Source organism: Pogoniulus pusillus, chromosome 40, assembly GCF_015220805.1.
Source record: "Pogoniulus pusillus isolate bPogPus1 chromosome 40, bPogPus1.pri, whole genome shotgun sequence".
In the NCBI taxonomy this organism is placed as follows: domain Eukaryota; kingdom Metazoa; phylum Chordata; class Aves; order Piciformes; family Lybiidae; genus Pogoniulus; species Pogoniulus pusillus.
This window is the reverse complement of record NC_087303.1, coordinates 3,227,680-3,252,608: the sequence shown is the minus strand read 5'-3', so window position 1 is coordinate 3,252,608 and position 24,929 is coordinate 3,227,680. Positions and strand designations below refer to the sequence as shown.

The window sequence follows — 24,929 nt, the reverse complement described above, 5'->3', positions numbered from 1 at the left end:
GCTGCAGACTTGTCTGTCACTGATAGGTGATGCCTCAGGGCCCCAGGGCTCTGTGCTCATGCCAGGGAAAGACCTGAGAAACCGCAAGAAGGCGGCAGGAAGAGGAGGGGAGAGGAGGGACAGAAGCTGCAGCTGGAGTCGAGCTCATTAGAGAGCTTTTTCTCCTGAAGCCACTGCTCCTAAAAACGTGGGAGTGGCTGGGACACAGCAGAGACACTGCGACACAGAACGAGGGCACTGACAGGAGGGTGTCCGAGGTCACTGTGCCACACGCCTGAGAACTGCACACCCCCCAGCTCAGAGCTCTGACTGTCCTGTCACAAAGCCTTACTTTCTGCTGGCAGCAGAGCTTGAGTGGGTTCAGCGAGGCTGCTGCTGCCACGAGTGCCACCCCGAGACACGAGCACGACATGAGGCCAGCTGGCAGCCCCCACACAGACCTGCCCTGCCTTACTTGGCTGCTTTTAACTCAAACTCCTGGAGCTTCCTCCTCACAGCTCTGCTCGTGCTGCCCGCGGGCGGCATCTAACCAGTGCTGAACTGGCAGGGACGGGCGGCAGGAGCTGCTGTCAGCCTGGCAGTGCTGCCCAAATCCTCCAAACAGAGGAGCTGCTTATGGGGTGTCAGCAGTGGTTGCAGGCAAGCTGCCAGGCGGGGTTAGGTGAGGCAGTTCCTGCCCTGGCAGCCAGGCACACATCTGTCCTCACCCACTGACTTCCTGGAGAGCAGCAGAGGGACCGAAGTGTGCTGCACTGGTGGCACAGCCACTGAACGTGGCCTGTGGGACACATCCACTGGAAGCAGAGATCATTACAGACCCCAAAAGCCTGGCAGAATGACTTAGACCCAGCTTCATGTTTTCTAGCCAGTGGCACTGGGGAGCTCTGTCTGCTCCTGAGCCATGTCCTCACATGCAGAATCCACCTCTGGGATAGAGACTGAGGCCTTAGACAACAGCAAAAGCAACAGTTTGCAGGAATCACCTTCCCTTTGCTTACCATGGTGCAGGAGACACTTGGGCAGCTGCAGTTCCAACCCCACTGCCATAGGCAGAGACACCTCCCACTAGGGGAGGTTGCAAAAAAAGTCTTGTTAGGGTTCAGCAAGGAGCCCAGAACAAAAGAGCAAACCCAGGAGCACCCTTGAAAGCTATCAGCTGGCACACAGAGGTGTGGGGTGTGCCAGTGTCTAACTTAATCTCTAGCAGTGAGCGGCACCCACAGCCAGCAGCATCCTTCTGATCTGTAAAGCTTCCTGCTCTCATCAGAGGTTGTTTCTGCAAGCCCTGCAGAAGGAGGTTCTCTGTCATTACTGCTTCCATCCTACAAAGCACCACGTTGAGACCTGGGGAAGCTGAACCATTTGCCTGGTGTGATTTGTGTAGGTGGGGTCAGAACCCTGGAGCATCTCACCTGGTGTCATCAGGGAGATGGAGATGGGTACAGGGAGGAAACAGTAGCCTGACAGTGCCATCAAGGGCCAGGTGAGGAAAGGTTCTGCAGACAGCAGCGGGGAACTTCCACCTGTGAAACAGTGAAACTGAGCTGGCAAGGAGCAGTCAAGGGCTGGCACTGCCTGGAGTACCCACTTTGAACCAGGGCCTCCTGACAAGGCTCTTCCAGTCCTACACAGGCTGGAGGACATGGTCCATGGTCCAGCCCCTGCCGGTGTGCTGTGGGTGCCAGCAGTGACCCCAGGCCCTGATGGGCTGCTGTGGGTGCCAGTCAATGCCAGCCTCTCAGCTTCTCTGCCCTGGCACTCCTTGGGGGCTACTTCCACCCAAGACCCTGGGGCTGGCAGTCATGCAAGGTGGGAGGCAGCAGCCTGGACTCCTCTGGGGACACAGGATTTGGTGTGGTGTCTGAGTCTCCAGGGATGTCCTCCGGGGCATGGGGCCAGCAGGAGACTCGGGGCCTGTCTGTCACAACGGGAAATGCCAGCTCTGCTTGGGGGCAAGGGACACTTCTGTGCTCCTTATGCACCAGCTTCAAAACCAGTCTTAAGCCTTCAGATATCCGGAGACTACCAAGGGACTGCCCCCCAGGGAAATCTGATCTTCCCTTCTCATTTTCGTTGCCCTTTTGAATCTGATAAAGCTGTGCGGCAAACAGCCCTTGGGAGTGCCGCTGTGGTGCCCACCCTCTGCCCTCCAAAGCTCGGCACCGCGCACGGATGCAAAGCTGCAGGCTGATTGCTGCCTTGCCGCTCTCCGCCACGCTCGTTAGACAGGAGCAGCACCTCCGCCTGCGGGAGGCTTTTCTGCTCGTTTGGTACTTGAAGAAACAACTTTCCCTGGCTAGGCAGGCGCAGCTGTTCTGCCTCCCTCCTGAACCATCATCTTCCTCCTCCTCTTGCACCCTCGGGGCTCAGTGTTGCCCGCAAGGGGCAACCAAGTCAAGCGAGGGCGGCTGGGCAGAGGCATCGCCCGCGGCCGCGCCGGGCAGGTCCCCGTCTGCAGCCTCCAGTCCGGGAGTCACTGAGAGTGGGTTGTGGGGAGAGGCTGCGTTATGCATGCAGGGAGTGTCGGCAGCGGAGCTCCCCAGGAAAATGAAAAGCTGCTTTAAGGAAATGAGGTCTGGAGGTGCCGGCAGGGCTGAGGTTTACTCCGGGTTGACTGCAAGAGCTGGCTTGGATCGGAGCTGCGCAGTTCGGAGGGCAGAATGTTGCCGCAAGGAGAAGAGCAGCCCAGACAGACAGGGGGAAATGGATCTGCTCCTTCAGGGAAGCTGTGGATGTTGGAGTCACTTTGGCTGCAGGGACCTACAGCAGGGTCTGGACTTTAGAAGTCAGGGAGAAACGTGGACATCTCTGCTCAGTTTTCTGTGATCCCCTCGCTGAGGTTTGGGGTTTTCCCCACTGTTGTGTCTCTCAATGGACGGAACTGAACCCGTGAGATGGGAGCTCAGCATCCTTTTCACAGCCCTCCTGTGGAAAAGGAGCAGGCTCTGAGCATTCCTGCTCCTATTTCCCTCCTGCTCCAGCAGCAGGATCAGTTGCTGGGGTCCATGGCTGCAGAGCCTGATCCTGCCTCTTGCACAGCCTCTGCTCAGGATCTCACCACCGACGAGGGACCATGGCACAGGCTCCACTGCCTCATTAGGGATGTAACCAGGGCTGGACATCCACAGGCTCCACACCACATGTAAGATGTCCTGGATTTGTAGTGCCAAGATAAAATCAGGGCTAATGAAGGTACCCAAACGGCACAAGCAATACTCGTGGAGGAGGCTGCCCCTGACACACCCTTTATGGGATGTGTCCAGGTGACCTGGATGCCAAAATTGATGGTGACCAAGCCGTGGGTGAAAGGCAGGCAATATTTGCATGGCTGGGTTAATGTCCTGAAGAAAATGAAAGCTCCAGATGACAAAACATTTTAATTATTTCTCTTCTTCCTCAATTTGCCATTCCAAGGCTAAAATACAGGTTTAAGATCTGTCTTTAAATAACCTTTCCTAGGGTCTTTACTTTAATTTTAAGACATTTCCCCTAGATTATAGTTGGAGAGTTTCCATCCTGCTGGTTGGAACTGGGTCAGGCCCATACAGGGTCAGGCTGCTTCTGAAATTCTCTGTCTCTGTTCTAGGACTCTTCTGAAGCATCCTCTGTGGCTGTCCTGGCAGTGAAGACCCACACCCTAACCCTGGCTCTGTGGCTGTCCTGGCAGTGAAGACTCACAGCCAACTGCAACATTTGCCTCTGAGGAATCAAAATTTCCTCCTTTATTTTGGATAAATAGTTGAGTGTTTTGTCTACCCTGGAAAGCAGCAAAAGGAACAGCAGGGGATCTCCACTCCCAAGGGGAAGTTTAGGTGCAGGCAGAAGGAAGAGGCACAACAAATAACCAAGTGCACTGCAGTGCAATGTTCCTCTGTGCTCTCCAGAGGAAGTGGTTGAGGCTCCAGGCTCCAGATCTCAGCAGGTTCTCACCCCACGATGGCCATGCTGAGTGAGCTGGACCCTGGCTGAGGTGCACTTAGAAGGAGGCAGCCGAGCCCGGGGTGGTCTCCTGGCTCTGGCCCCAGGTTGATCTCTTCGGGCTCTGGTTCCAGGTCTGCAGGGCAGCCGAGGGAGGGCACAGCCCGGCTGCTGGTGGCGAAGGGGTGGAACAGGCTGGGTCAGGCAGGGTGGCTTTCCCACAGCTCTTCCTCGCCGGGCAGACTCGCCCACGCCAGGTAATTGCTGCGGGGATGTTTCCCTCCTCGGGCGCTCGACGGTGTCCTGCTGTTTGGTGTCACTGGTGCTTGGTTGTCATCACAGGTCGGACCTGATGATTCAGGAAGTAACATTTTGGATGCAGTTTTGAAACACGCTTCTGTTAACCAAAGCACCTTTCTGTTGTGGCGTTCCTGGAGACAAACGCCCCTGGGGAAACCTTTCCGGCTGAAAAAAAAGAAATTAGCAGCGGCCAGGTCACAAGGAGGAAGAACAAAGAGCCCTGCTCCGGTGGCAGCGGGCAGGAGGAGCGCTATAAAGAGAGGGCCATGGGGACGGAGGCTCACAGCCGCATCCCGCAGCGCTCTCTGCAGCTGCTCCCCAGGCTGGCACCATGAGCTGCGCCGTCAGGCAGGTCCTCACCACCTGCTCCCAGGGCTCGGCGGCTGGCGGCGCACGGAAGGTCTCCTCCGCCTCCTCGGGCAGACAGGCTGCCTACGAGCTGGGCACCGTGGTTGGCAGCTTCTCCGGCGGCAGCCTGAGCGAGGGATTACTCGGGAAGCAGCTGAGCGGCGGCAGTGCCGCGGGTGGCAGCTTCGTGGCTCCCCAGAGGGCTTGCTCTGCCCTGGCGTTCGGCGGCGCCGGCATCTGCCCGAGAGGCGGCGGCGGCGGCGGCTTCGGCAGGGCCAGCGCCGGGTGCGGGGATGGGATCCTCTTCGCTAACAACGAGAAGGCGACGATGCAGAACCTCAACGACCGCTTGGCCTCCTACCTGGACAAGGTGAGGCTGCTGGAGGGCGACAATGCTGACCTGGAGTGCAAGATCAGGGAGTGGTATGCCAAGGTGGGGCCCAGCTGCGAGCCGCGGGACTACAGCTGCTACCACAAGGAAATCGAAGACCTCCAGAACCAGGTAAACTGCTGCTTCCCAAGAAAGCCCAAATGTTCCCTTGGGCTTTGCTCTCACCCGCGGACAGAGCAGTGCCAAGGGGCAGAGGCAGGAGCTGTGCCTCTGGAGGTGCAGGTGGAGCAATGCTTTGTGAGGAAGGCATGGTCTGAGGGACTGCACTCAGAGCTAAAGTGACAGCACAGCCTGCCCCACCAGCCTGGCACACGGATTCCCTGCTGGAATGCCACCCAGCTGATTAACACCCCCAGTCTATGGACTCATAAATCCCGAGGGTTGCATGACCCTGGGTAGATGTTTCCTGCAGGGCCATCTGTTGCCAGAAGAAGCCTGGAGCCTGAGCCTCTCTCCTACATATTCCCTTCCAGATCCTGTGTGCAGCCATGGAGACTAACAAAATCCTTCTGAACATTGATAACAACAGGATGACAGCTGATGACTTCAGAGTGAAGTGAGTAGGGTCCTGTGCTGGACCAAGGGGTTCACACTGCTCATGGAAGGGTGGATGAGTGGTGGTCATGGGGAACCCCCAACCTTCTACCTGCCATGCTGCTGGATTACAGTGCAGCTCTCTCTGAAGGGCATAGAGACCATGACAGTGGCCATGCCATGGTGTGACTGAAGTGGAAGGAGAATTTAGTCCTCAATTTTTGCCCCACAGCTTCAGCCTGGGGGCCTGCCATGGTTTGCTGACCTGTTGACCTTTCTCAAGGTACGAGACCGAGTGTGGGCTGCGGCAAAACGTAGACGCAGACATCAGCAACCTCCGCCCAGTCCTGGACCAGCTGGCAAGCTGCAAGACTGACCTGCAGCTGCAGTGTGAGGCTCTGACTGAGGAGATGTGCTGCCTCAAAACCAACCACGAGGAGGTCAGATTGTCCCTCACCCTTAGAGGAGAACGAGAAAGAAGGCAGCAAGTCCCCGTTCCCCCCCTGCCCAGGTGCCAGCATTGCTGATGTGCTGACCTGTGCCCTGCAGGAGATGAGCTGCCTGAGGAAACAGGCCACTGGAGATGTGAGCGTGGAGGTCAATGCCTGCCCTGGCCCAGACCTGAGGAAGATCCTGGAAGAGCTGAGGTGCCAGTATGAAACCCTGATGGAGCGCAACCGCAAAGAGACCGAGCAGTGGTACGCCTGCAAGGTACTGCAGACACCCGGGGCTGGGCCCTGCTCTGCCTGGGGGGGAAGGGGAAAATAGGAGATTAAGAACCCTGGAGATGTCTTGGGATCGACAGCTGTGTCCCAGGCTTACTCAGCTCTCCCTGCACTGCCCAGTGCCAGTGGTTTTTGTTCATGGTGGAGGGGCCACCCCACGGTGCAGCTGGGCCCACGACACAATCAATGGGCTGGGGCAGTTTAGCCATACCCAGGAGCGCTGCAGGGGATGCAGGAGCAGCCTGAGGAAGCTCTGCCACACCGAGACGTGGTGGGGAGGGGAAGAAAGGGCTCCTCTGTCCTACTTTTGCAGGTGGAGGAGGTGAATCTGGAGGTCATCACAAGCAGCCAGGAGATCGAGTCGAGCAACAAGCAGGTCACGGAGCTGCGACGCCAGCTGCAGGCCCTGGAGATCAACGTGCAGGCACAGCTCACCATGGTAGGGCACCGCGCTGCAGGCACCCCGCAGCTCCCTCCGGGCAGCTGCACAGCTGGAGTCAGAGCTCTGGCCGGGCAGACCAAGCTCTCCCCACCCCCAGGAAGCTCTGTGTGCTCAGGATGCTTTGTGTGCTTCCATTCTCAGAAGGAGAACCTGGAGTCGTCCCTGGCGGAGACCGAGTGCCGCTACAACAGGTACCTGGCGGAGCTGCAGGGGCAGATCTCCTGCGTGGAGCAGCGGCTGGCAGAGATCCGGGCGGAGATGGAGTGCCAGAACCAGGAGTACAAGACCCTGCTGGACGTCAAGTGCCGCCTGGAGCAGGAGATCCAGACCTACCACTGCCTGCTGGAGGGGGGGCAGCACGACATCATGTAGGCACACAGAGGCACAGAGAATTGCTTTGGTTGGCAGGGACAGGAAGCTTTGTGATCCTGGTGCTGAGAGCAACACCATGGGGAGGAACCAGTCCTGACCTGCCACCAGACAGGGCCTGCTAGCAAACCACAAGGCATCTGGGGTTGGGTTTGGAAAAATGGCCAGAGCAGAAGCCAGAGACCATGTCCCTGTCCTGAGCCTGAGGAAGTGGCCAAGACAGGCCCCCAGAGCACACCCAGCAGCTCGGTGAAGGGTGGGTTACACCTTCAGCTGGGCAGGGTCTCCATGGGCATGGTCACTGATGTGGCTTTGCCACAGCCAGCCAGGGCTGGGGACTGGCAGCAAAATTAACTGAAGCAGGAGATTATCTGAACACTCTCAGTTTCACACAAGGTTTTTAATTAAGGTTTTGGGCAATTTAATTTGTATGCAAAGCAGCTGGGGCTGTTCCCTGCCTCCCTTTGCCTGAGCTGTTGAAACTGAGGCACTGCTCTTGATCTCCTAACTGGCTGCAGACACCAGAGCTGGCCTGAGCAGCCACCTCTCCGCTCCTCTGGGAAGCAGAGGGGTTGCCATGCTGTGCTCTGAGGTGGGATTCTCTGCACTCTCCAGTCCACCTCAGAATCAGTTCTTGTTCCCAAATGCCAGCAGCGATGGATGAAATGACACTGCCAGAGCTTGGCACAGAGCTGGGGTCACCCTGAGTGTGTTACATGGAACACAACAGCTGCCAGCAGCAGGATGGATGCAGAAGGTGGTAACTGCTGCTCTGAAAGCCTCCTGGTTCACAGGGGAAGTGGGAACTGGCCAGTAGTGACTGGAGGGACTCAGCTCAGGCCACTGCTGCAGAAGCTCCAGGTCTTGGGCAGACCTCCAGGCTGCAGGGAATGGTGAGGCTTTGGCTACCTGAGTTGTCTCCTCTCCACAGAGGGCAAGTGGGAAGAGGAGTCCCTGCAGCATCAGCTGGGAGAAGCAGTGGGTTGAAGGCCAGCCTGTGCCAGCCCTGTCTGCCTTGAGCCTGCCCTGAGCCAGGATGTGCAAGGTGAGGTCCTCCAGCAGCCCCAGAGTGAGGCTGCCAGGTGTCCTGCCCCGTATGGGAGGAGAAGGAGGAGGAGGAGGAGGAGGGGAGATCTGCAGGCTGAAGAGGAGTGGAGCTGGTTCATTTCCCTGCAGGGGGGCAGTGCAGGGTCGTGACTGTGCCTGGTGGTGGCCACGGCAGAAAGCTGAGCAGAGGGGATGTGGCTAGCAGGACAAGAAGGAACTTGTGCAGAGGAAATGTTCGGCACTGGGGGTCCCCATCGGTGAATGGGTTTGACCAGGCTGAGCACATCACAGAGCTGAGGACTCTGCAGGCAGAGCCAGGCCTGTGTCTCTCAAGTCTATTGAAGGAAGTGAGCTGGGGAGCAGAGGGAAAAAAAGAGCCAAGAGCAGGGGGATGAGAGCCAGGCAGGGTGTGCAGAGGAGCCCCCTGACAAAGCTTCCTGCTCACCCCCAGGTGACTGCAGGCAGAAGGGTCCCTGCCAACCCTGTGGCACATCCCCGAGGAGGGCCCTGGAAGAGGAAACCGTTTACAGATCACCTGGCAGCTGCCAGCCCTGCTTCAGCACCAGCCAAAGGGACCCTGTGGCACAGGCTGCCTTCCTGCCACCCACCCTGCTGCTGTCCCCATCCTGCTTTGATCCAGCCACTGCTGCTCCCTGGGCTAATCTCTTTTGTGCTCAGCTGTCTGACAGCTACCAAAGCTTCCCTCTAATAAAACCTTGCTGCTACTGACACAGCCTTGAAGCTGAGAAGTTAATTTCTACAAGTAAATTCCTGTGCAAGTACTCAGAGAGCTGTGGGGCAGAGTTACATCCAGCAGACACCTTTGGTTAGAGACCAACCCTGATCTGTGTCCACTCTGATCTGTGTCCTCAAAGACACCAACACAGGAGGAAAAGAAAACTGATCAAGATTCCCACCTGCTGAGCCCAAGGGCTGAGAGGGAGATGGAGGAGCAGCTGCAGGAGCAAGAAGGAAAGGGAGCAGACAGAGCTGTGAAAAGGGAGATTTGCTACCAGAGGAGGAAGCATCAGCCAAGACATGAAACAGAAGGTGATGAGGAAAAGAAACATTCAGAGAGAGGCTGGACAGAGTGGAGGGCAGGAATTCCAGGGCTGGCTGCCTGCCTGCCAGTCTGCAGCTGGAAGGGACTTGGGAGTGAAAATTGAGTAGCCATTAAAGTGAGTGTGAGCTAATATGATATACTTAACATGATGCACACCACCTCTGAGCCCTGCTGCAGCAGCAGGAACAGGATGCAGTCAGGAAGAACAAGTCTTCCCAAAGGATTCTGCAGCAGCAGTCCTGAAGCAGAGTGTCCAGCCCTGCCAGCCTGGACCCACCCTCCTGGCAGAGGAAAACAATTCTCCCAGATTAAAAAATGCTAAATAAAGAACCTCCCGATGGAGTTAAAAGAGAGGTGAACAGGCAGAACCAGCTGGGGAGGTGTGGGAAGATGAAAGGCTGAGACAAATGAACATGTGGGAGAGAAGGGTTTTGAGAGTAAGAGGCAATAAAAAATAAAAAGGAAAAAAAAAAGGTTGGTGTTTCATTGGCAGGGAGGAAGGAACTGCAAAGACATCCAGGAACACAGCTGCCTTCTGCTGCTGCTGCAGACACAGCTCCAGCCTGTGCCCTCCCAACAGTTCCAGCCTGCACCTCTCTAACAGCCCCAGCCTATGCCCCCTCTAACAGCCCCAGCCTGTGATCCCCTAACAGCCCCAGCCTGTGATCCCCTAACAGCCCCAGCCTATGCCCCCTCTAACAGCTCCAGCCTGTGCCCTCCCAACAGCTCCAGCCTGTGATCCCCTAACAGCCCCAGCCTATGCCCCCACAACAGCTCCAGCCTGTGCCCTCCCAACAGTTCCAGCCTGTGCTCCCCCAACAGCTCCAGCCTGTGCTCCTTTAACAGCTCCAGCCTATGCCTCCCTGACAGCTCCAGCCTGTGCCCTTCTAACAGCTCCAGCCTGTGCCTCCCTGACAGCTCCAGCCTGTGATCCCCTAACAGCTTCAGCCTGTGTCCCCCCAACAGCTCCAGCCTGTGTCCTCCCAACAGTTCCAGCCTGTGTCCCCCCAACAGCTCCAGCCTGTGTCCTCCCAACAGTTCCAGCCTGTGTCCCCCCAACAGCTCCAGCCTGTGTCCCCCCAACAGCTCCAGCCTGTGCCCATCAGTGCCTAACAAACCAGGCAGTCTGGCAGCAGAGCTGCACTCTGTTCTACTCACTCTGCTGGCCCTGTCCTGCAGTGAAATATTGGATGGGGTTTGGCAACTGACCTTGGCCAGAGGTCTAATATGAAGGCTTCTGTGCTGGTGTCCACTTCCAGAGAGAGACAGCTCAGGTGTTTCTGGAATGACAACATGAGGCAAGCCAAAGCTGACCACAGGGAGCTGTGCTCTTGGCACAAATAGCCAGGACAGGGCTTTGCTCTGCAGAAGCTTTATCTACTAATCTGTTACCTCTGCTGCTCTGAGCTTTCTTTCACCCCTCAGTTGGTGTTTGTCTGCAGCAACACAGAGGGGCAGGGCTGAGGGTGGCTGCTCCAGAGAGAGGAGAGGGAGCTCTGCCAACGCTCAGGCTGCGACCAGCAGCCCTCAGCAGCTCTCAGCATCACGCCCAGCGGCTGCTGCTGAAGTGCACCGGGATGACTCCAGCAGATACCGTCTCTGGCTTGCAGAGACACCTGAATTACAGCATCAGAAAGAGTCCCTGAGGAGTGAACATAGCAGAGGTTTAAGACATCGGTGAAGAAAGAGAGAGAAAACAACCAGGCTTGTAAATTGCAGTGCTGGATCCCAGCCGCAGCCCAGCGCCGCGCAGCCAATTACCGCTGATGACAGGCACCGCACGGCTTAATAGCAGCCCAGGCTCTGCTGTGAGCTAGAAGCTGTCAGTTCTCCATAAAATCTGTTTATGGAGAGCACAGACAAGGACAGGCTCCCTCACAGCCAAGGAACCCTCTGGGGGGCCCTGCATTTTCATTTATGGGCTTGTGTAGCACTTGTGAAGCATCTCCCAGCCGGGCTGGAGTCCAGCAGCAGACTGCACAGCTCAGCACTAGGAGAAACATCCCCAAGCTGCCAGGTTGGAAGGGCACTGCCATGAAAAGATGGTTTAGCACAAGCAGGATAGAAGCAAACAGCCCCTGGGGAGTCTTTGGCTGGCCCACACCTTGGGCTTCTGTCTCTCTTGCAGCAGTGTCTGAGTGCAGGAGCTCCTGAATGCTGCAGTTCCCCAGGCCAGGTTCTGGTCAGACTCACGCAGCCCAGCTGAGACCATGGGGCAGAGCTTTGGCTGTCTCCCCCAGCCCTGCACCCAGCTGTGCAGAGAGGTTTGTTCCCTAACACATCCCTGGCCCTCTGCTGTCACCATTGGCAGCACTTCCAGAGGTGCACATGCTGGGAGGATCTGGAAGGTGCTGGAAGGAAATGAAAACCTTTCACAAAATGAAGCAGAGAAGGTCAAGAGCTTCAGCAGGAAGAAACTGGCTCTGTCCACCTCTGTGTTCTGCTGAACCTCTGCTTCATCACTAGCAGATGTTCAGAGGCACTCAGAGGATGTGAGCAGTCAGCAAGCAAGCAAGAGAAGCAGCAATCACCTGGGTCTCTGGGGTGCATTTAAGACCCATGGCCATGCTCTTACCACACTCACCTGATAATTATTTCTCTTGCCTCGCAGGAATTTCACTGCACAGGGGTGGTATAAACCAGTGAGTCACCAGCCAGAAAGAAGTTGTGGTCTGCAGTTGGAAGTTGGGAGCATGAGGGCTGGAGCCAGCTTAGCATCACATCAAAGCAGGGTTTAGTAAGTGCTGCCTGGTGGCCATTATGCAAATCACTAATAGCAATTACGAGGGAGAAGATAAAATCCTCCTCTAGCCTGGTTGCACAAACACCACTGAGGCAATGCTTATGAAAGCAGAGTTCTGTCGAACTGGGCACGCCCTTGTAAGGGACACAAAGAAACGTTAAACGTTATCAGCTGTGATAAGAGCAGCGAGCAGAGGCTGCAGGAGCAGCAGGACACTACGGCTGGCACCGGGATGCTTCCCATGGCACCAAACACTGCTGCCCACAGCACCAATGGAACACATCTTCCTCTGGCCTCCTCCCCAGCTGCCCGTGTCACCCTTTACACTCACAGCTCCTTGTCCACTCTCAGACCTCTCCTCTTTGCCACGGTGCCCACAAGACCTCACGATGTTGGTGCTGCTGCTGCTGTGCTGAGCCTGCTGCTGCTCACCAGCTCCCAGCCCCTCAGCGCTTCCTTTGCTCCCATCTGCGTGGAACCTTCTGGCCCCTGCTGTCGCACAGGAGCTTGCAGAGCCTTCTGGCACAGCTGTATCCCTTTGGCACATTTCTATCCCTTAGATTAGCACAGTCCTCCCTACTGTGTCCTTCCCCGAGGCCATGCCCCGAACTGCAGGAATGCAAACGACAGAGGTGAAGGTCAACAAAATGGGCTGAGGAAAGCTGAGCCTGGTGGCTGCTGCGCACTGGATGGTGGCTCAGGGCTAGGGAAGCAGAGAGCCATGCAGCCAGCCACACACCTCTCTAAGAGGCCTCGGTGCCTGCAGGTCCTGGCACAGTCATCAGCGGCTGGGTCACACCACAGAGCTCCCAGAGGAACCACCACGGGTGGTGCCATGCCAGTCACCTGCCCACCAGCAAACACCACGGCAGATGCCCACCACTGGGAGAGGAAAAACCTAACTAGGTTTAGCACAGTCTGGTCTGCCAGGGACTGTACCAGCCTCATCTTTGTGCCCCAGAGATGGGCAGGAGCTCAGGGAGCTCCAAGGAATGCAGGAGCACCTTGGGAGAGCTCTGGGGTGGTTTCTGCTCTGTTGCCTGTGGACCTTTCCACCAGGACCTAAGTGCAAGATTGTGCAATGCTGCAGACCAAACCTGCTCCTTCTGCCCCTAAGGCAGCTGCTGAAATAAAGGGGTGCAGCTGCTCCTTGCCCCCCTCCACACACCCCCAGTGTCTGCAGTGTGTCCTCAGCCCAAGCTCAGCAGAGGAAGGAGGGGAAGGAAGCAGCCTCAGCCCAGAGCACTGAGAACCTGCCGAGCAGAAGCTGAGCACTCCAGACGCGGCATTAAGCGCTGCCGGCTCCGGAGCCGCACCCTGTCTCCCATTCTGTTCCTCCAAAAGAGGGATAAAAGGCAGATTTTCCTCCCTGTCCTCCTTTCTGCTCAGCCTTTGCATCGCTGGGAGCCTGGGCTGCGTGGGGAGCGGGGGGGGGGGGGGCACTTTCTTGAGGAGGCTGGACTTGTCTTTCAGGCACTGCAGCCTCAGCCCTGCCAGACTCCAGCTCTGTCCTGGAGCAAGTTCTTCCCCGAGCCACATGAATGAGGGATGTGCCAAGCTGCTGCTGGGCTGCTCTTTATCACCTCTGATCTAAGGAGAGACAGAAATTGTCTCACTGGAGAGTCCCAGCCTAGGCTGGTGAGGAGACGATCACATCCAGCTGTGCTCTGGGACACTCTCCTGCCATGGGGACAGAAGCCACCTGGGTCCTCACCAGTGAAGGAGAAGTGGCTGAGCCTGTCCGTGTAGGTGTCCTCTGCCCAGGGGTGGTGACTGCTGTGAGGGCTCCCTATCAGGTGTCACACTCATCACAGCTGCTCCTGTCAGCGTGGGCATGCTTGGGAACTCCACGCTGCAGGGGACAGAAGGCTCTGGAGAGCAGAGCAGCCTCAGCTCAGCAGGCTGCAGAGGACACTCACACAGGTGGAGCCAAATGCTCCTCCAGCTGCTGCTCACCTGGTTTGGAGCTCACACTCCCAGGGTACCCAGCCTGGGCCAGTGCCTGCTGTGCTCCCACAGACTCAGCCAGGCAGTGCCAAGAGCTCCTCTTCTGACCTGTGCTCAGCACAATCCTACTGAAGGCCAAGACCTTCACCATCACATCTGAGCCCAGCCAGGGAACTGGATCTGTCTGTCATGGATGCTTCCCTCCTGCCACCTCTTCCCTCACCTGTGAGCACCACACATGGAAGCAGCAAGTGCAGCAGCCCAAGGAACTCAGAAACAGCTTCAGAGTCTTCAGCTGGTGCCAGCTCTGTGACATGTGGGCACTGGAGGCTTCCAGCATCTAGCAGCCTGATCCTTGCAGGCTGTGAGCGAGATGCTTTGTGTGTGTCACCAGGGAGACACCAAGCACAGCCTCCAGGGACTGATCCCAGAGATTTATCAATCATAGAGCCCCAGAACGGCTTAGGTTGGAAGGAAGCTCAGAGCTCACCATGGGCAGGGCCACCTCTCAGCTAGACTCAGCTGCTCCAGACCTCATCTAGCCTGGCCTTGAACACCCTCAGGGAGCAGGCAGCCTGTGCCACCACTCTCAAAGAGCGTATCAGCCCCACTGCATGAGCCAGGTGACAGAGACACACCAGCCCCCTGCCACTGTCACTGTCCCTTTGCACAAGTGAGCAGCTCCACGAATTTCCCATGTCTGTTGCAGCCTCTACCCCAGCCTGTGACAGAAAATGTTGATTGGCCTGAGAATAAAATAAACAGGAATTAATAAAAGATAAAAGGCCCTTTGATGTGGCACGTCCCAGTGGCTCTGCTTTGTGCATAATGGGAGGCAGCTCCTTTTCTACCCTCCTCAGCTGGTTGTGGGGTTTGCATCACACCAAAAGCTGATGACTCACCAAACATTATTTGACTTTTTGGAATAAGCTGCTGACATGTAAAGTATCTTCCTTGTGAACTGGGATTTCTAGAGGGAAACTGCCTCGGGGCTATTTATTCCTGGCATAAACAGCAGGACTAGCCAGCCCCGTGGGAAGAAGAAGCAGGTTGGAGGTGGCACCCCCTTGGGACGGTATAAAAAGGGCTCTGCGGCGGCAGGCAGCCTGCGCTCGGATCTGTATCCAGCTCTGCATCTCGCTTTGGGCTTGGGGTTGGAGCTGCAGCTGCCCTCAGCATGAGTTGTAGCATCAAGCAGACAACAGGGTCGCTCAGGGGCAGGACCAGTGGTGGCAGCTGCGTGATTGGTGGTGGTGGTGGTGGGGGGGGAGCAAGGATCTCCTCGGTCTCCTCTGGAAGATACACCAGCTGCGGGATAGGGGCTAGCAGAGGGTTCTCTGGCAGGAGCTACTGTGGTGGTGTGAGCTATGGAGGAGGACTGAGCACTGGCAGCTTGGTCGGGGGGAACTATGGAGGTGGCTTGGGAGCCACTGTGCTTGGAGGATGCGCAGGCATTGGATTCAGCGGTGGCAGCGCTCGCTTTGGAGGTGGCATTGGTCTCAGTGGAGGTGGCTTTTCTGGTGATGGCATTCTTCTCTCTGGTGACGAAAAGGTCACCATGCAGAACCTCAATGACCGCCTGGCTTCTTACCTGGACAAGGTGAGGTGCCTGGAACAAGAAAATGCTGACCTGGAGTGCAGGATCAGGGAGTGGTATGCCAAGCAGGGCCCCTTCTGCGAGCCCCGGGACTACAGCTGCTATTACAAGGAGATAGAAGATCTTCAGAACCAGGTAATGCCACTCCTCAGCTGCCTTCTTCCTGCCCAGCTGTGCTGCACAGCTTGCAAGAGGAACATCTCACTGCTGGGAAAGGCTTTTTTGTAGGCAAGCAGTCAGAGAACTGCCTGCAGAGGGTCCCTGAGCTGAGGGATAGACCTGGAGCCTTTGGGCTCTTTCCAATGCTTTTATGCAGCAGATTTGAAGGAAAACTTTTACCTGCAGGGAGCACATCTGGGGTAGCTCAGAAGCTGTTCAGATGGAGGTTTGTGCCAGGCTGTTTAAGCAGATAAATGCCAAGAAAGCAGCTAAAAGGGAACTAAATAATGGATGGCCTTAATTTGCCTGAATTCCCATTATCCCAGTCCCAGCTGCATGGAATTCCTGCTTTACAGGTTTGTTCTTTCCCACACAGCTGGGAACCAGAGGTCAGGGAATTAAAAGGCAGACCAAAGAGAGGTTTGCCTTAAGCCAGCTTGGGTGCAACTTAAACTCAGACACAAAGTGTGTGGCTGGCAAAAAATTCTGGGATGGCAGAAAGGAGAGTAAAGTGAAAAGGATGCAAGGAGAAGACAGGGTGAGGCAGACTTGGAGCTGGGGCTGGAAGCAGAGCCTTGGAGTCTCTTACCCGTGCAAGGAGAGTTCAGGTGCCAAGGGGAGGAGTGTGGCAGGTGCTGGACAGCACTAACGGGACCTGCCCAACCACCTGCACCTGCCTCAGGTGCGTTGTTGTGATGCCTTCACCCACCCTGGGGCTGCTGCATGCCTCAACCCCCACCCCACCTGCTCCCAAGTGATGCAAAGAGAGAGAAGAGGTTTGGGCTGGTGGCAGCAGGCAGTGGCAGGCTGAGGACGAAGGGCAGAGACCTGGGTGGTGTTTTTGCAGATCGTCTGTGCCACCATAGACAACAACAAGATCATTCTGAACATCGACAACAGCAGGATGACAGCTGACGACTTCCGAGTCAAGTGAGTACCCTGCGCTGGCCCCTGCCTGCCACTCGGCCCCTGCGCGTCTCCTGCCATCCCCTGGCTCCTTCATGCGCCGCCTCTGAGGGACCCCCTCCGGGGAAGGCAGGCTGAGGACGGGTGGGATGGAGTCAGCCTCGGGGGTGGCTTCTCACAGCGTCCTGTTGCACCGCTTCGGAGGCGCGGCTGATCCCGCACCGCCAGCAAAGGCTGCTGCCAGGCGCTGAGTGCTGCTCCTCGCCTTGCCCCCGCAGGTACGAGACGGAGCTGGCCCTGCGCCAGAGCGTGGAGGCTGACATCAACGGCCTGCGGCAGGTCCTGGACCAGCTCACGCTCTGCAGGTCCGACCTGGAGGCGCAGCTGGAGTCGCTGCGGGAGGAGCTCTGCTGCCTGAAGAAGAACCATGAGGAGGTAGGGTCCTGCCCTTCTTAATTCTAAAGCGTGCTGGGTTCAGCCCTTGCTCTTCGTGGTGCCCTCTGCGGAGGGCCAAGGGTTTGATGGAGCTGTGGGAGCTCTGGCAGAGGAGGACCCTGGCAGGGGCCATGCCAGGGGCGCTGCTCTTTGCAGGGGGCACCTGGCTCCCTGCTGCTTTTCTTTCTAACCCCCTGGGCGGTGCTTGCAGGAGATGTGCTGTTTGAGGAAGCAATCGACTGGAGATGTGAGCGTGGAGGTCAATGCCTGCCCTGGGCCAGACCTCAGGAAGATCCTGGAGGAGATGAGGTGCCAGTATGAAACCCTGATCGAACGCAACCGCAAGGAAGTGGAGGATTGGTACGAGTGCAAGGTGAGAGCATGGGCAGAGCTGGCACCCAGGTGGTGCCCCCAGGGTGATTGATCGCACAGCAAAGCCACAGGACACCAGGACTGGTTTGAATTGGACAAGTGGCACAGGGGGCACTGCCACAAAGCATCTTTTTCGTGGGGTGATGTGAAGTGCTGCCTGGCAGAGAGGCTTGGGGCAGGATCTCCACAAAGCAGTGAGCAGAAGCAGGCAGCAGCTGCTGGGAGGGCAAGAGGGATGAGGGGCAGGGTTTGCAGTTTGTAAGGATGAGAGAGGTCACCCAGACCCTTCTCATCTCTCTGCTCTTCATGCTCAGCCTGGCTGGTGTCAGACCTCCCCCGAACCTCTCTGCCCTGGTTGGTGCCTTGTAGACTGGGGAGGTGAACTGGGAGGTCAGAACCCACCCTGAGCCTCTCTGCCCTGGTTGGTGCCTTGCAGATTGAGGAGGTGAATCGGGAGGTCATTACGAGCGGGCAGGAGGTGGAGACCTGCAACAACCAGGTGACGGAGCTGCGACGCCAGCTGCAGGCGCTGGAGATCGATCTGCAGGCCCAGCTCAGCCAGGTGGGTACCGAGCTGCTGCCGAGCTCTGCTGTGCCACACTTGTGCCCTGCAAGAGCTCCTCCCTGGCTGCAGTGCTTCTCATGCCTGTGTCCACACTGTGCCACCTGTCACCCCCCCAGAGGGACAACCTGGAGTCCTCGCTGGCAGAGACCGAGTGCCGCTACAACAACCACCTGGGTGAGCTGCAGACACAGATCTCCTGCGTGGAGCAGCAGCTGGCAGACCTGCGGGCAGAGATGGAGTGCCAGAACCAGGAGTACAAGATCCTGCTGGACGTCAAGTGCCGCCTGGAGCAGGAGATCCACACCTACCGCTGCCTGCTGGAGGGGGGGCAGCAGGACCTCCTGTAAGTAGGCTGGAGATGCCCCCAGGGAGAGGGCAAAGTAGCCCTGTCCTGGGTGTTTTAACACAAGGGCAAAGTGAGCAGCAGGTGGGGGCACTGCCCAGCTCCTTCACCCTCACTTATCTCTTGGGGCTGCTTGGCAGTTAGTGGTGACAATCTGCTCCCCTGCCCTGGCCCGGCCACTGCTGTGAGCTCACTGCAATGTTCTTCCAGACAGGAGAACAGCCCAAGAGCAGCAGAGACAGGGACAAGCTGTGGCTGTCATTTGACTGCTGTTTCCTTCACCAGAACGCTCCTTCTCTCTTCTCTCCCAGCCAGCAGGGAGGACTCAGTCAGTCTTCGGGGCTAGGAGGAGGAGTCACGAGAACAAGTGGGATAGGAGGAGGAGGCATCATTAGGACCAGCCACACCTACACTGCATCTGCCCAGATGCCATCCTGTGCGGCTGCAGAGATACAAGGTAAGAGCTGCAGCCCTCTGCTAGGTCTGCACAGTGCCCTCTGTCCTAAAGCAACAAGGACAGGCAGCAACCAGGACCTTTCCCGGGTGGATCTCAGGTGCTGGTTGGGAGCAAGGTTCCTGGGAGGCCACAAAGGTGCTGCAAGCAGAGTTCCCAGTGGCTGTGACTCTGCAAGAAGCATCAGAACTGCAAAATGGGAAGAGGGGGAAGAGAAATAGAGGAGAGGAGAGGAGAGGAGAGGAGAGGAGAGGAGAGGAGAGGAGAGGAGAGGAGAGGAGAGGAGAGGAGAGGAGAGGAGAGGAGAGGAGAGGAGAGGAGAGGAGAGGAGAGGAGAGGAGAGGAGAGGAGAGGAGAGGAGAGGAGAGGAGAGGAGAGGAGAGGAGAGGAGAGGAGAGGAGAGGAGAGGAGAGGAGAGGAGAGGAGAGGAGAGGAGAGGAGAGGAAAAAAGAGGAGAGGAGAGGAGAGGAGAGGAGAGGAGAGGAGAGGAGAGGAGAGGAGAGGAGAGGAGAGGAGAGGAGAGGAGAGGAGAGGAGAGGAGAGGAGAGGAGAGGAGAGGAGAGGAGAGGAGAGGAGAGGAGAGGAGAGGAGAGGAGAGGAGAGGAGAGGAGAGGAGAGGAGAGGAGAGGAGAGGAGAGGAGAGGAGAGGAGAGGAGAGGAGAGGAGAGGAGAGGAGAGGAGAGGAGAGGAGAGGAGAGGAGAGGAGAGGAGAGGAAAAAAGAGGAGAGGAGAGGAAAAAAGAGGAGAGGAAAAGAGAGGAGAGGGACAGTCGGCAGGCAGGCAAGCTGCAGAGAACCAGGAGAAGGAACAGCCATGAAATCTGGGACAAGGGAAAGAGCAGGAGGAAGCAGGTCCCAGGAAGCAGGAAAACAAGCAGGAATAACAGGAATTCTGGCAGAGAATTGCTAGTGCCAGCTCAAGGGGACCTTTCTAGCCAAAGTGGCAAGGGAAAGCTGGTATTTGGAAGTCAAAGGGCAGCACATCCTCCACTAGCTGCCAACCCCAGCTGCAGGGCTGGCAGGCAGCAGCCAGAGCTCCCCAGGAAGGGACAGAGTTTATCCAAGCTCCTGGCTGGGCTGGCTACTGGAATGGTCCTGAGTCTGGAGTGGCAGTGTGGGGAAGGGTCAGCTTCTGCTGTGCACAAAGTCCTGTTTGCTTTCATTCCCCAGTGCCTTGCAGGAGGATTTGTGACTAAGAAAGAAATGAGGATGTCCAAGATGAGACCCCTGAGGCAGAGCCATGGGAGGAGAGTTCACTGCATGGCTCTGTGCAGAGCCAGGAGCTGCTCCCTGCTGTTACCCATCCGTGCTCAGCAATGTGGCCGAGAAGCACCCAGCAGAGCTTGGGCCACATTCTGCTTCATTCTGCTCTTTGCCTTTTCCAGTCTGTGCTGCTGTGTGTGCCCAGCCCCACGGCCACAGCTGCAGTTCACCTCTCCTCTAGGGGAGCTGCTGCTGGAAAATGTCTCTAATAAAACTTTGCTTCTGCCTGATGCAATCAAGAAACCTGGGCTTGGAAACTGAGTTCCCTCACAGCATCAGGGGCTGATCTGTGCCCAGGGCTCACCTGGACTGGGCAGGCACTGGGAATGAAGCTCTGGCCAGTGGGAGGCAGAGAATGGCCCTGCTGAGCTCACAGCTCCTGCTCACCTGCCCCCAGTCAAAGCCTGGAGCTCATTGCCTGCTGCTGCCTGACCTGCTCCAGGAGCCACCTCTGGCCACCAGCCACCCACCGGCCAGGCCAGGCATGAGCCTGGGAAAGTGAGTGGTGGAACATCTGGAAACAGCTGTCCTGAGTCCTAGCCTGTTGCTGCTACCACTGAGCTCTGCCCCCTCACATTCTCTCACCCAGCCTGGGGACTGTGATGAGCTTGCAGTGCAATTCTTGATCTCCACAACTGATTCCACGCTGATGTGGCTTAAATTCCCACCTATTCCTACTCTTGTAGGAATCTTCCCACTGGGAAAGGGGCTGGAGGCAGCATGTTTGTGCCTGATCTGCCCTCACACCGTGTCTGAGTCAGTTACTGGTCACTGCTGCTTCGGGGAGTTCCACCCTGGAGATCAAGAGCTGCTGGAAGATCAGACTGAGATAGATTAAACATTCCTTGGAGAACTGGAGAGGGCAGGGTGAGAGCTGAGCAAGAGCAGCTCAAGAGGCAATGCAATGGAGAGCAAAACCTGGCAGGGCCTTTGGACACACAGAGCCATTATGTCTTAACCCTCACCAGCAAGGCAAGGGTCAGTCCCTCCTCTGGGCCTCCAAGGGCAGCTCTGTAGCTGCTGTGAGTCAGGGTGGACTGGCAGGGCAGTGTACATGGGTCCTGGCATGGACCTGCCTGGAGAAGCAAGGGCAATGGTTTGGTAACTCAGGGCCCTGGGGCACTTGTGGTGGGTGCAGCCATGGGAATGGCCATGGTGAGCTTCCAGAGTCACTCTGGCTTTGGAGCACTCCAGGTAAAAGCCAGGGTGGGCTGCAGGCTCCTGTGGGGATTCAGTTGTCTGCTGGTGCAGAAAGCAAATGGTGCTGAGCTTGGCAGGGCCTGCCCACTCGATGGATCCTTGTGGTGAATGGAGATGAGGCTGTTCCAGAGTCACCTTCCCTCACCTCTGAGGTGACCTGGCAGAGCAGAGCCCCTGGCTGTGCCCTTTCTGCCCACACCTGGAGGTTAGGGAACAGCCACCCTCGGAGGAGGAGCAGGGAGAGTACAGAGACAGAAACCTTCCAGTCCCAGGCCAGTGAGACACTTCTCTGGCTTCAGCTCTCTCTCTCCAGACACCAATTTCTCTGCTGCCACCACAATGGACTTCACACCACCTGACCACCCTCAGGAAAGCAGAGCTGCAGGGCCCACAGGCAGCAGGTGGCTGAAGAAGCTCAGCCAGGGATGTCTTGGGGAGCAGGTGGGAGGTGACCCTCTCCTTCCAGGGTGCTGCTTCCACTTCACCTACCAGACACTGACCCCAACGCTTACAAGTAGAAAATGCAGCACAGGAGCAACTCGGGACTGGCTCAGAGGAGTGGCCATAGGCAAGACTCTAACCCAGGTCTTCTCTGAAGCTCAGCTCCAGCCCTGCAGACAGTGCCAGGCTTGGTGCTGAACTCCCTCAGCAGATGAGATCAGCACTTCACAGGAGATCAAAGGGGACACTTAGCACGGTCCTGGTGGCAGCTTCCCAGCGTCTGGACTCCTCTGGGTTATTCCCAGAGCTCTAGCTGAGAAGCTGGAAAGCAGATCTTGCCCTTTTCCTTTCCCATTGCCTTCTCCAGCCTTGGTGCAAAGACAGCCCGCACCAGACCCCCTGCTGCCCCTCCTGGCCGCCATCCTTTCCCCTCTGCACATCCTCACCCTCTCAGCTCTGCAAACGCCAAGGCACCATCTCACTCTCTGCCACTTTTCAGTCTCCTGGCAGCCCCAGGAGCTTGCCGTGTTGTCTTGGGAGCCTCAGCTGGCTCCCCCCAGCGCTGGGCTGGTCCCCTCCTGCAAACTGCTGCTGGCGCTCAGCTGCTCCACCAGCCTGCCTCTGCCCAGCAGCCTTCCCCGCGCTGCAACGCAGGCACTTTGCGGAGCTGTCCTACATTCCTGGGAGATGAAAAGACCTAATGACACGGCCAGAAGGACTCTGATGATCCAGGCTTTGTGCACACGCCTCTGGAGAGCCCCCAGGGGTGAACAGAGTCAGCTCCCAAGACACTCTGATGTTGTTTGTGGACCTACAAGTTGGGATGCGTCTGGCAAGCACGAGAAGGTAGCTTGTGACCAACAGCTCCCAGCTGAAAAGCAGTCTGCAAACAACCCAGATATTAACGAGCTGCAAATGATGGAGCTGCAAACCTGAGCATCTCCATCAGGCTTCCAGAAGTCTCCGTGCTGAGGAGACAAGCACAGGGAGTTCAAATAACCGAGGGCAAGCAAGAGGCAACTCTCAGCTTCTTTTGTTCAGCTCCTCAGAAGGAGGGTTTGGGTTTCTCTCAGCTTAAGCAGGGCTGCCAGTGCCTGAAGACAAAAAAGGCAGCAGGCAGGGGGTGAGTGTGTGCCAGGGAAGCTGCCTGCTGCAGGACCCACCCCTCTGGGCCTGGAGCTCTGGCCACCAGGCTCACTTCTGCCAGAGTCACCAAACCCACCCCTGCCTCTGCCCAGAGCTCCAGGCCCAGAGGGGTAGCTGAGCAGAGCAGAAGCAGCCCTCACTGCAATGGGAGTGCAGACACCATCCCCTCCTGGGAGCAGCAACTCATCCCTGCTCCTGCCTGGACAGTTCTGATGGGCTCCGATGATAGCTGGGGAGCAGGGGCAGGGATTTGCTCACTCCCAGAAGCTCCTCACTGCAGACAGGGGTTGGGAAACCGCTGCAGAATCAGCACTGGGACAGGCGAAGCTCCGAGCGCTGCAGTTTCGGTTGGTCCTCAGCACCACGCCCTTACTCCCTGACTCCAATTATGTCTCCAGCCCTAGTAAATGAAATCCAGGGATTCCTCCCCATACTCAAGCACTTCCTTGGGGTTTTTACCCGTACTGAGCCTTGCTCGTTTGTATTTGGGCACCGAGAGAGGCAGGAGTCGGGAGGCCGGGCAGGCTGCCACCCGGGCACTGCAGCCTGCTGCGGGAGAGCTGGGGCCCGACGCAGACTGCCAGAGGCAAAGAAGCTCTTTGTCTCTGAGCAAATCACTCTGAGCAAGTGTCTCCACACCTCTGTCTCCAGCCTGCTGGAGATATCACTGGAATGCTGCAGGATAAGCAGCATCCAAGGATGCAGAGATAAGGGGAGGATCTCTTCAGCAGAAAGAAGAACAATGAACCATGAACACTAGGAGCCCTCAGCCATTCTAGCTGGGATTCTTCCCTTGCTGTCCCAGTCCTTAGTCCTGACACAGAGTGAGGATTTGAACGAGTCTCAGCTCCCTTGCTCCCTGGCGAAAGGGGCCTGGAGAATCCTTGCAGTGAGGGGGCAGTTTCAGAGGGCTAAGGAGCCCCTGGCTCCTTCTCAGCAGCCAGCAAGGTCCTCCCTAGAGAGGAGGCCAAAAAGGTGTCCTGAAAAGGAGCTTAGCCTGAGCTTTGGTGGTGGAAGAGTGAAAGGATCCTTCCCTTGTAACCCCTCTGCCTAGCTACGACTGGGAAACATCAATGAGAGAGGAGAGTCTCTGGTTTGCTCTTGATCCACCTTCCCCAAACCAGAGCAGCCCTGCTTTGGGCAAGCACTGCTCTGCCAGCTGGGTCAGCACTTCTGCCACTCCCTGTCCTAGGACAGCAAAGGCTCAGACCTCTTATTAGGAGGCAGCACAGAAATTGCCCTTTTCACTCCCATTCCTTTTCTCAAAGCATCCTTCCCAGCCTGGGGATGAGAGCTGCAGCAGTGCCTCTCACCGAGCAAGAGGAGCTCCTCAAAGCCCTTTCGTCTGACTTTATAATCTCCACACAAAGAAAACAGCCCTCAGAGCTCCTGCAGAGCCACCCTGAGGAACACCTTCCCCGTGGCCCTGAGGAGATCTCTCCACAGCCCCCCTTGTCCCACAGCAGTGCTCTGGAGCTGTCCCTCCGGAGGGATCCCAGGGTTAAATCTCCTTGCCTCTGATCTTTCTGCCAAGCTCTTACATCACTCCGGAGCCAAACCTCCTATTTGCTCTTTCTCCACACAAAGCAAGCAGCTCTGTGAGCTGCTGCAGAGCCACTCTGAGCAACATCTCCCCTGTGGCCCTGAGGAGATCTCTCCACAGCCCCTCTTGTCCCACAGCAGTGCTCTGGAGCTGTCCCTCCGGAGGGATCCCAGGGTTAAATCTTGCCTCTGATCTTTCCGCCAGGTTCTTACATCACTCCTCACACATCACTCCGGAGTCAAACCTCCTATTTGTGCTTTCTGGTCCATCTTCCATCTCCCTACCTCAGCACCTTGCAGGAAAACTGCTTGTTCGACTGGAAAGAAAAGGAAAATAACTTAGTGAGCGATAAAGAGCCCTTTGATGCAATAACCTTTCATGATTCCTTCCTGGTGTATAATTTAGGAACACTGTGTGTGTTTTTTTTTCCTCCCCTGGCTTGATGCTGTAAAGTTTGCATCACAAACAAAAAAGCTGATGAGTCACAAAAAGTCCTGGCTAATGTATTTGTGAAATTAGGCAGAGACATGTAAAGCATCTTCCTTGTCTCCCTGGGCTGCCTGAAAGGAAGCTTCCCTTTGAGAAATGCTTCTTGGCACGGCCGCCTGCAGCAGGCAGCCCTATGGGAAGCAGCAGCAGAGGTGACACCCACTGGGGAAGGTATAAAAAGGGCTCCCCG

General features: G+C 56.9%; 2 protein-coding genes across 2 annotated transcripts; both read left to right on the top strand.

The window, feature by feature from the left end:
• The first annotated feature begins 4,549 nt into the window (after positions 1-4,549).
• LOC135191767 (keratin, type I cytoskeletal 19-like) lies at positions 4,550-8,805 on the top strand. Its single transcript, XM_064174351.1, has 8 exons — positions 4,550-5,068; positions 5,431-5,513; positions 5,775-5,931; positions 6,041-6,202; positions 6,530-6,655; positions 6,800-7,026; positions 7,959-8,072; positions 8,526-8,805. Exons 1-7 carry the CDS (start codon positions 4,550-4,552, stop codon positions 8,044-8,046), a joined length of 1,362 nt encoding a protein of 453 aa, XP_064030421.1. The 3' UTR covers positions 8,047-8,072; positions 8,526-8,805.
• A 6,199-nt stretch (positions 8,806-15,004) lies between these two features.
• On the top strand, positions 15,005-20,118 carry LOC135191760 (keratin, type I cytoskeletal 19-like). Its single transcript, XM_064174342.1, has 8 exons — positions 15,005-15,559; positions 16,431-16,513; positions 16,768-16,924; positions 17,136-17,297; positions 17,733-17,858; positions 17,978-18,204; positions 18,516-18,661; positions 19,828-20,118. Exons 1-8 carry the CDS (start codon positions 15,005-15,007, stop codon positions 19,851-19,853), a joined length of 1,482 nt encoding a protein of 493 aa, XP_064030412.1. The 3' UTR covers positions 19,854-20,118.
• Positions 20,119-24,929: the final 4,811 nt, after the last annotated feature.